This window comes from Camellia sinensis, chromosome 5 (genome assembly GCF_055761805.1).
Source record: "Camellia sinensis isolate YWXY chromosome 5, ASM5576180v1, whole genome shotgun sequence".
Lineage (NCBI taxonomy): Eukaryota > Viridiplantae > Streptophyta > Magnoliopsida > Ericales > Theaceae > Camellia > Camellia sinensis.
Window position 1 is genome coordinate 209,682,307 of NC_138965.1, and position 10,494 is coordinate 209,692,800.

The window sequence follows — 10,494 nt, forward strand, 5'->3', positions numbered from 1 at the left end:
GCCAGCTCGTCGGCAGTCTTGTCTATCTCACAGTCACTCGTCCTGACATTGCCTATGCTGTTCACATTGTCAGTCAGTACATGTCGGCTCCTCGCACTCCCCACTATACTGCTCTACTCCGCATCCTTCGCTACCTCAAAGGCACTCTGTTCCATGGTCTTCACTTCTCGGCTTCTTCCTCTCTTGACCTACGTGCTTTTTCCGATGCTGATTGGGCTGGGGATCCTACGGATCGACGCTCCACCACGGGATTCTGCTTCTTCTTAGGGGATTCTCTTCTTGCTTGGCGTAGCAAAAAACAATCTCTCACTGCCCGCTCTAGCACCGAAGCTGAATACCGAGCTCTTGCTGATACTACTCAGGAACTTCTCTGGCTTCGCTGGCTCCTTGCTGATATGGGAGTTTCTTCATCTACTCCTACCCCTCTCTACTGTGACAATCGGAGTGCTATTCAGATTGCTCACAATGATGTTTTTCATGATCGCACCAAACATATTGAGATTGATTGTCATTTCATTCGCCAGCATGTTACTTGTGGAACTGTTCATCTTCTTCCTATTGCTTCAGTCGATCAACCCGCTGATATCTTCACTAAGGCTCATCCTCCTGGCCGCTTTAATGATCTTGTTTCCAAACTCAACTTGGTAGATGCTTTCCCTCCTTGAGTTTGCGGGGGGCTGTTAATATAATATTGCTAATTGTTTAGATATAGATGCTTTCTCTTTTCACTTTATTCTTTCGGTGATTACCAATCATCATTTGGTATCCAATGTACATTTCCTCTCTCTATAAAGAGAGAGTTCATTTCTCTTGTAAAGATACAACACATAATATACAGAAACCATTTTGCTCTCTAGCTTCTCTCATTCATTGCTCTCTAGCTTCTCTCTCAAACTAAACTTACACTTATAATTTTATCACAATTTATTTATTATTTTTTAATTTGTCTCAAATTTAATCATGTAATTTTTTATCCCCTTGTTATAATTGCAAACTTACGTGAGCTCAACCCAAGCAATTTGAGTTAAGCTTAAATTTTTTTAAAGATTAAACAATATAATTTTTAATTACGTGAGCATCTATACAAAAATTCAAAAATTTAAATTAAATTTAAGTGGACTTGGCCAGAAATACCAAATAATTTAAGCAACCGAAACAAAATTGTATATATAAATATATAAATTATTTGCTAATTTATTTTTTAAAATAATAAATTAAATTAATTAAAAATTTAATATTAATGAACAAAAAAAAAACAGTATAGTTAAGATTTCTAATAGAATTTTTCTTGGAAATATTTAAAATACATATTTTAGAAAGGGATCTTTGAAAGAGTTGTTTGGAAAGTGTCATATTAGCTCACTTTTTTATCTTTTTATTTTTTTTTCGGTCACATCACATCTCTACTTTTTTTATATATTTTTTCATAAAAAGTAAAAAGTATACTTATTTATCTTTTTTGGATCATATCACATCTCTACTTTTTCTATACATATTTTCGTAAAAAGTAAAAAAATATACTTATTTAGCACTTCCCAAACAACCACTAAGTTGATATTAAAAAATTTTACTTTTTATAGTGGCATAAATAATTTAAATATGCTTTTTTAGAAATCCTTTTTAATTTAAAAATTACAATAAAATATTAAATAGAATAAAAATAAATTTCTTACCAAATAAAAGTATTTGAATAATAATAAAAACAAGGTAAGAAGAAAATTTAATGGGAAAATTAGTGAAATATCGCTTTTCAACTTTGTGTAGCAGGAGAGATACCAGATATTTGTTTATTAGCTAAGGTCTCTTAACATTTTCATAGAAAAATTTTATTCGACTAAAAGAAATTTTAAATTTCTCTCATATGAGAAATCAGAGAAATTTTTCTATGAAAATTGAAATTTCTCTGATTAAGGCAAAATTTCTCTAAATCGAATTTTCTCTATAGAAATGTTGAGGGACCTTAACTACTATGAAAATTAACATGGACAGGTCCACAAAGGCTATAGCCCACTATGAACAACCCAAGTCTACCACTTAGAGCCGAATACATAATTCAATTAATGAAACCCAGCACTGCTAAAGCTCCACACAGCAATAAGAGTCAATGGCATCAAGACACATGGCAAGAGAAGGGCAAGCCACATCAACAGACAAAGATATGCAAAGTTATTGCCACGGCACATCGCCATTAATGAGGCCCCTTACAGCATTTATTGCGATAACCCCTCTCCGTTGGGACGACATGCCCTCAACTTGAACAAGGTAAGCTATAACATAGACTTTCGGCCAAGGTGACAGGTCGGAAGGGACCACGAAATAATGACCAGAGGATATAAGCAGACGTCGAAGACAGGAAGAAGGTTAAGCTTTTATATCTCTAATCTATCTCTACAATCCACTTCTCTTTCTAACTTGCTCGTCGGAGGGTTCGTTGGGGGGCTCCCCGTTCCCCGTTGAACTCTTGTGCAGGTTCTCTGGTGGGCTTGATCACTCGGATACCGGTTGGAGAAGCGTGGATCAGTCCGACCCGTCCAAGTCTCTTGTAGTATCATCAAAAATATTGGATTTTTTTTTTTTATATATAAAATCTTAATATCGGGGATCTTAAAAAAAAATTCTCAAATTTAATATAGTATTTTCATTTAATTTGAAAATAATTCTAGATTGATAAAAAAATTATCACGTATAACCCTTTTTTTTTTTTTTAAATAAAAAAAGTTTAATGTCCAATCACTTTTAATTAAAAAAAAAAATAACGTTTCTTTCTAATTTATTTTAGCAAAAGCTATTTTTTAACAAATTGAGCCAAATATATCTTTATTCTTTATTTTAATTTCTTTAATTGATATCTGAGATAATAAAAAAAATTAACAAAATTCAACATATTTGGCAAGTGGTAAAAAAGGTTATGTTTTGTTCTTTTGTTATTTAAAAAAAATATATATTAAAAAATATAAATCCATTTTAGAGGTGTTATAACCCATTAGGTCTACAAAGGAATATTATAACCTGATTAGTCCCATAAATTTTTCTTTTTATTCCATAAGGTCCATTTTTCTAAATTAATATGTTTACCTGGATTATTTTGCCCCCGTATATATATATATATATAGTGTTAATACATATTACGAACCTGTTTCTTCGCTGATTCAGTTTGGCAGTTTCTATTTTACGTTTTTCATCATCATTGCAATTCGGAGGGATACGTTTCTATTTTCCATGCTCGTTCCAAGGTTTAGATGTGCTAGGGTTTCATTATTGCTGTTGTAGTCTGATTCTGTGAATTTCGAGTGAAGACGACGAAGAGGAAGGTGTTCGATTGTCACATTTTCTAGACTATAACTAGTTCAAATCAGTTGTTTTCGAGTTTCTGAACAATTGTAGGATAGCATAATTAAGGATAGTATCAATTTGGTTATGAATACATATTTAGTTTATGGTTTCATTCATATGATGGATCAGAGGCTCTGTTTTTTGATTGATATGGATCGGATGCTTTGTTTTTTTAATTATATGCATTTTACGTGGTCCTATGGAGGGGAGTTCATTCAGATTATGAGAAGAATGTGTAGTTGTCATTTTACTTTGATGTATCCATAATGAGGCTCTGTGTGGATGATATAATTCAGAGTATATGTATCAATGTGAATGTTTACATTTTGTTAATGTGGAATATGTGAAGAATGTGGATGTTCTCATTTTAAATTGATGTTTACTTAATGAGGCTCTTTGTGTGTGATATAATTCAGAGTATATGTGTCAATGTAAATGTTGACATCTTGTTAATATTGTGTGAAGATTGTTGATGTTCTCATTTTACTTTGATGTTTGCTTAATGAGGCTCTGCGTAGGTGATATAATTCGAAGAATATGTATATGTATCAATGTGAATGTTCACATCTTCTTAATGTAAATTATGGATTTAGCACTTGAACTGTACACATAGTCATCTAATTTTTGCACAATGTGAATATTCATATCGACTTTGATTACTGTTCATTGTTGCGTTTTTGTGTGTTTTACAGGAGATGGATACTTTTATGATGTTGGTGTGTACGTATGATTGTAGTACGACTGTAATAAATGTTGCCCGCGCATTGTGTTATTCTCGTTTGGTGGAGTGTTTGTGTGAAAAATGGGATGAGTTGTCTGCTGGTTCTATTTCATTGTTCTGTAAACTACTGGGGATTAATAGGTGTGATTTGGACAATGAGGAAGAATTTCAGAACATGTTACTGCTTACTAAATCAATGGGGGTACAACATGTAGAAGTTGTGGTTGAGTTAAAAAGTGATATTGGTCAGTCAAGTGGCTCGGGATCGCTGCATGTAGTGATTGAGGAAGAAATTGATGTACTACGAAGATTTTGCCACCATAAGGAGAATGTGTTGTTGTCAGCCCCTTGGACAAATAGTATTACGTATGTGGGACAACGGTTTGTTGGAGGTGCACAAGAATTTCGTGAGGCTTTATGTAAGTATGCCATCCAATAGGGGTTTCAGTTTACGTACGTCAAGAATGAGACAACAAGAGTTACTGTTGTGTGTACGCTGCGTGAGGAGAGAGACTGCTTTTGGGCTATACATTGTAAACCCCAACAAGCAAATGGTTTTTTCTACATCAAGAGGTTTAGTGATGTGCATAGTTGTGGTACGGATGTCCGAACATCGAAGAATCCGTGAGTTAGTTCAGATTTGGTGTCGAGTACTATATCTGAAATTGTAAGGGACAAGCCGTGTGATGTCGTGACTATTTTGAAGAGGGATTATGGGCTAGATGTGAGTTACCATATCGTATGGTTAGGTGTGGAGAAAGCAAAGGCTGGTATTCATAGAGATCACTCATTATCGTTTGATCAGCTGCGGTGGCATTTGAATGCTGTGATGCGGTACAATCCAAGGAGTTATGTCAATATTGACTATGATGTGAGTAGTCAACAGTTTTGTCATTTCTTTGTGTCATTCGCTGCGTGTATTTCTGAGTTCAATTCTTGTCGGCCTTTATTATTCCTGGACGGAACATTCCTTAAAGGAAAGTACAAAGGTCAACTACTTGAGGCAACGGCAAAAGACGGAAACAATGGTTAGTATTTTTTTTAGCTGTCTATTTATGTCAATATTCACATTGAGCAACATAGTCTGGACAAATAAGTGATTGAGAAATTATAAGTAATGTGAACATTGACATTAGTATGCACTGTTGTGAATGTTCACATCTATGTCTGCTTATGACAGTAATGTGAACATTCACATTATTATACATTGATGTGAATGTTCACATCAGTGTATACTACTGTCAGTTGATCCATTAATGAACAGTACTGTGAATGTTCACATTATCAATGACTCAACAATCAACAATGAATTATTAATGGTCGTTAATGAAAATGTTCAGGTCATTGATGTTTATGAACTTGAATCCAAAAATAACAATAGTAATAGGGCAATGTAGATATAAACATTCACATGACTTGTTTCGTTTATATTGTTTTCTATTCACTTTGGAATATTGTGAACAGTTGTATATTAACGTTGTGTTGTAGGTATGTTTCCTGTTGCATTTGCGATTGTTGATTTAGAGACTATGGCCAATTGGTCATGGTTCTTGCATGAACTTGGGAAGGTTGTTGATGGTAAGCGCCAGATTATTTTTATTTCGAATCGTAATCTTAGTCTATTAGAAGCAATGCCAAAGATGTTCCCATCGGCTCATCACGGTTATTGCTTACAACACTTGAAGAGCAATTTAAGAGACCGAATGAAAGGAATTGATAATGGATTCAGGGATCACCTACTAAGTAGTTTGGGTGACTATGCTTACGAGCCAACTGTGGTAGGGTTCCATGAAAAATTTACAAAATTAAAAGAGGAGGGTAAACAACGAGCACATAATTTTTTCAAAGACTTGGCACCTGAGCACTGGGCAAATTCATACTTCAGGTAATAATAGTTTCGTAAAGTGTTCCATTTGTCAAGTTAGAATGGTAGCGATGTGAATTTCCAGCTTAAAATGGTAATAATCTTCCAATTGTGTTTCATGTTCAATGTAAATGATGTGAATGTTCACATCTGCTAATGATGACTGATGTCAATGATGTGAATGTTCACATCTGTTAATTTGTCAAACAGTCATGCAATGTATTACAGATTTGAATGTTCATATCTGTCATATTTTGTCGTTGTTAACATTCAAATCTGTCTATCATTTAAGTTGATGTTAATGTTCACTGCGAATGATGTTAATATTCACATCTGTCAACGTTAATGTTCAGACCTGTTAAATTTCGTATTGTAAAATGTTTGTGATATTGTGCAGGGGCTTGCGTTATGGGGAGATGGCATCTAATGCGGCGGAGTCATTTAATAACTGGATTAAAAAAGCACGTAATCTTCCTATCACTCAAATGGTGGACACAATTCGTACTCAGTTGATGCGGCAAATGTCTGCACGACGTGACCAAACAAACAAATGGAATGAGCTTATTTGTCCTACATTCGAAACAAGGCTTATGGATTCGTTCAATGACAGCAGGTCTTGGCAAGTTAGCAAAGCCAATGAGGATGTGTTTGAAGTTCATTCGACACCATCTGTTACAGTTGATGTTGCGAGGCGTACATATTCTTACTTTAAATGGCAAATCAACGGATTCTCATGTGACCATGCTATTATTGTCATTCAGAAGAGCCGCTACAATTTCAATGATTGTGTGGAACATTACTTTCATGTAGAGACATATCGTGCAGCCTATTCGGGTGTCATATTCCCTATACCATCGGTAGAGAAGCCGCCTTTTGATCCCATGGACTTCACTATATACCCACCAACTGTGAAAAGACCACCCAGAAGGCCAAAAAAGAATAGAATCCCATCAAGGGGTGAGAAACTGAAGCAAATAAGGTGCGAGAGATGTGAGAAGTTGGGGAGCCATAATCGGAAATCATGCAAGGAGCCGATATAGGATGTACATTTTTCATTTCAACATTGTGTTTTACATTGGATTCTTATAGTCATTTTTAAAATAAGATTGTGTTGTGTTAGCAAGCAAAATAATAGTTTGGCAAACTTAGTATTTCATTTGTGTTTTTTCTTTTTCTTTTTGGGTACGAAACTGATATTTTGTTAAAGTTATAATGATGAGTACATGATGTAGACATTCACACTTACGTAAAAGAATCATATTATATGAAAACTTGCATATGGGTTGAATTTTTTTACCTTATTGTTGTCAATGTTGTCATGAATATAAGCTGTGATGTAAACTTTCACATGCATAGAGATTGACATGGTGTGAACATTCACAATTGTTATGAATGAAAAGAAATGTGAATATTCACACCTCTGTATGTTATCCATAATGATGTCATGCAAACAATGTGTACATTCCTGCACAAAGTATGTGTATTACAGAAAAATCGGGTTCCAAAAATCGCATCAATTATGCTCATCACAATACGGTATTATGAATATCATAAGTGAATATGAACATTCACATTATTATAGTAACTGTGCACATTCACATCTGCAAAACATTAGTGCATATGAATATCATAAGTGAATGTTGACATTTGGCAGAGAAGAATAACATTCACAACTGTTATAAACAAGAACAAATGTGAATATTCACACATGTGTATGTGATCCGTAATGATGTCATATAGACATTTCTGCAGAAAATATGTGTATTATAGAACAATCGGGTTCAAACCATCGCATAAATTATGCTCATCACAATATAGCAGTATGAATATCATAAGTGAGTATAAACATTCACATCAGTGTTACAACTGTGAACATTCACATCTGTAAAACATTAGTGCATATGAATATCATAAGTTAATGTTCACATTTGGCAAAAAAGAATACCATTCACAACTGTTATGAATAAGAACGAATGGGAATATTCACATGTGTATGTGATATGTAATTATGTCATGTAGACCAAGTGTACACTCCTGCACAAAATCTGTGTATTATAGAACAATCGGGTTCAAACAATCACATAAATTATACTCATAACAACACAGCAGTATGGATATCATAAGTGAATTTGAACATTCACATTAGTGGTGCAACTGTGAACATTCACATCTGTAAAACGTAACAACACCAAAGGTAGTTCAAAATTCGCAGGTGGCTTTTTCCCATTAATAGATATTGTATCACTGTTTTACATTCAGTTGTTGTGTCAAAATGTCAAAGCATTCCATATTAACATTCATATCGAGTGTTGGTTAGTTTGTAGGTGGACACCCCTCACCTATAAGTTTTAATGAAACTCTGATTTCTTATGATTCAAAAAATTATGTACTAACAAATCTCGTAGTCCACACCATTCTGAACTAGTGAGGCTGCCCACAATTTCTTCATGGTATATGTGCGCCCGCATGATGTAGCATACTGTAGGTTCGCAGTCCACTCTGTAAAAGCGAAATGGTTTTGATTAGCAGTTGACATGTATGTTTGCATAATGGTTGTGGAGGATTTGTAAAAAATGTATGTTTGCATAATGATTATTGAGGCTTACGAGTCGTCGCCTTGCTGAGGACAGACATCAACTGCTATGATTGGTTGTGTTAGATTTTGGCCTACTAACTTAGTGCATAGCGGTGATGACTCGCCAATAACGCGCACGACATGCTCGATGTACTTCCTCTGTGTAGGGAATTTCAAATTAGGCACCAACAAACATATGTGTGTGTACAGTCATTTAATGCATGAGAACAAGTCATATTTGTGATAAAAAATAGCCACTTACAACTTCTTGTGCTTGGTCGATATGCGAGTCATGTATGCCTGTCCTTGGACGCAATGAGTTGTAATGCCTCCACAAATTGTCTTTAGCATCATACACAACTATCATCTAGTGGTACTCATGATGCAATGGGAATAGTAGGTATCTCTCTCCTTAGTAGTTTTTGACATGTGCATCAATGTGTTTACTCCTTTTGCAAGGATGGTACTCTCATATCACTTTCTGTACACATTAGACAAGTAATTAATGGACTGATAGATTTTACCAAACACATGCTCGTGAAGATGAATGACGCTTCATCCGAAGTTGGGTTGACCACCTCTTGTTATTCATGTAATAGTTCGGCATATGCATCTATGAGCTGCACAAACATGGGGTCATATTATATTATTTGTGGTAGGTGAAGAATGTGTGTCTGTGGCTATAGGTGTGTGTGTGTCTCTATCCGTATATACGTGAAGAGTGAATCATGTTTGTAATGGCATACATTGATGTGTATCGATTCCTCCTTGATAAGGTTAAGAATGTCATCAAAATACACATGTGTAGCCTTTGAATCTCCTTTCTACACCAGCAGCCTGTACATTATGAACAAACCAATGTGCATATTTACATTGCACAGATCTAAACAAACCAAAACAAATAAGCACAGTGATGAATATTGACAATTATGGAATGTGAATGTTAACATTAGGTGTTTGTACAGCCACTTACTCATCGCTTCCACTCTTTTGTAAAGCTTGGACCTTTTGCTTGTCTTGTTTGGACATCTTGCTCCAGACTTTGAACTTGTTGGTCAAGGTTAATTTTTTTGGCTGCTTCGCTGGTGGGTGTTTCTCCGCATCTTCAACCATTTCGACTGTATGGGTCTACTTTTGGCCAGGTAAGTCTGGGTACTGGAAGTCAGGCAAGCGATGTTCTTTTCGATCTTTTTCCTTTATACGCTTCACCCTAGAAGGTAGGCTGATATTGTGTTGCATTGGGCTAGGGGGTTGCTTCTGTGCCACAGCCTATGTGACAATGGGGACTGACTGGTCATCGTAAAGGTCTTCAAGAATTGTTTTCTCACATTCTAAGTCGATGACCAGCTGCGTTAAGTGTTTTATTTCTTCATCCTTCTGCTCCATGCACTTTTTTATTTCGGTATTCATGTTGGGTGGGCTGGAATGGTTGAACAATTTATGTTCAAGATCAGCCATGATTCTTGCCCTTAACTCCTATGAAAATTGAAAGTGTTTGTACTTTGCTTCCTATTGCCTTATGACGCCCCAAGCCTTCCTATTTTCTTTGATAAACACATCAATGAAATCAGGTTGTTTTGTATTTGGTATGACAATAGCTCTGTCATCATATGGGCTACTGAATGGAATGTGAATGTCCTCATCACTGTCCTTTAGCTCCACCCCATCCCCAGAAAAGTGGGAGTTGCTGCCATTGTGTTGTTCTTCCTTGATGTCAGATAGGTTGGGAGATGTTGTAGTTGGTTCATAAATTTCGGGTTCCATCTTCAATGTTTTACACTTGAACTTTTGTAATTCTGTTGGGATTGCAAAGAGTTCACCGGCATTAAATTGAAAATTAAAAAATTATGTTACTTAACGTATATATTTGGGTGGTGTTATAATGTGAATGTTTTGATCAGTAGTTGAAGGCCCTACCTCATTAAAACCCAAATCAGCCAAAGAGGTGGTTTTCATCTTCTTTTGTAAAGCAGTCAGATCTCACTTCACACAGCGAGGAAA

General features: G+C 35.4%; 1 protein-coding gene across 1 annotated transcript; it reads left to right on the forward strand.

The window, feature by feature from the left end:
• The first annotated feature begins 911 nt into the window (after positions 1 to 911).
• Positions 912 to 7,152, forward strand: LOC114297015 (protein FAR1-RELATED SEQUENCE 6-like). Its single transcript, XM_082867881.1, has 3 exons — positions 912 to 5,082; positions 5,543 to 5,939; positions 6,316 to 7,152. Exons 1-3 carry the CDS (start codon positions 4,884 to 4,886, stop codon positions 6,956 to 6,958), a joined length of 1,239 nt encoding a protein of 412 aa, XP_082724007.1. The 5' UTR covers positions 912 to 4,883; the 3' UTR covers positions 6,959 to 7,152.
• Positions 7,153 to 10,494: the final 3,342 nt, after the last annotated feature.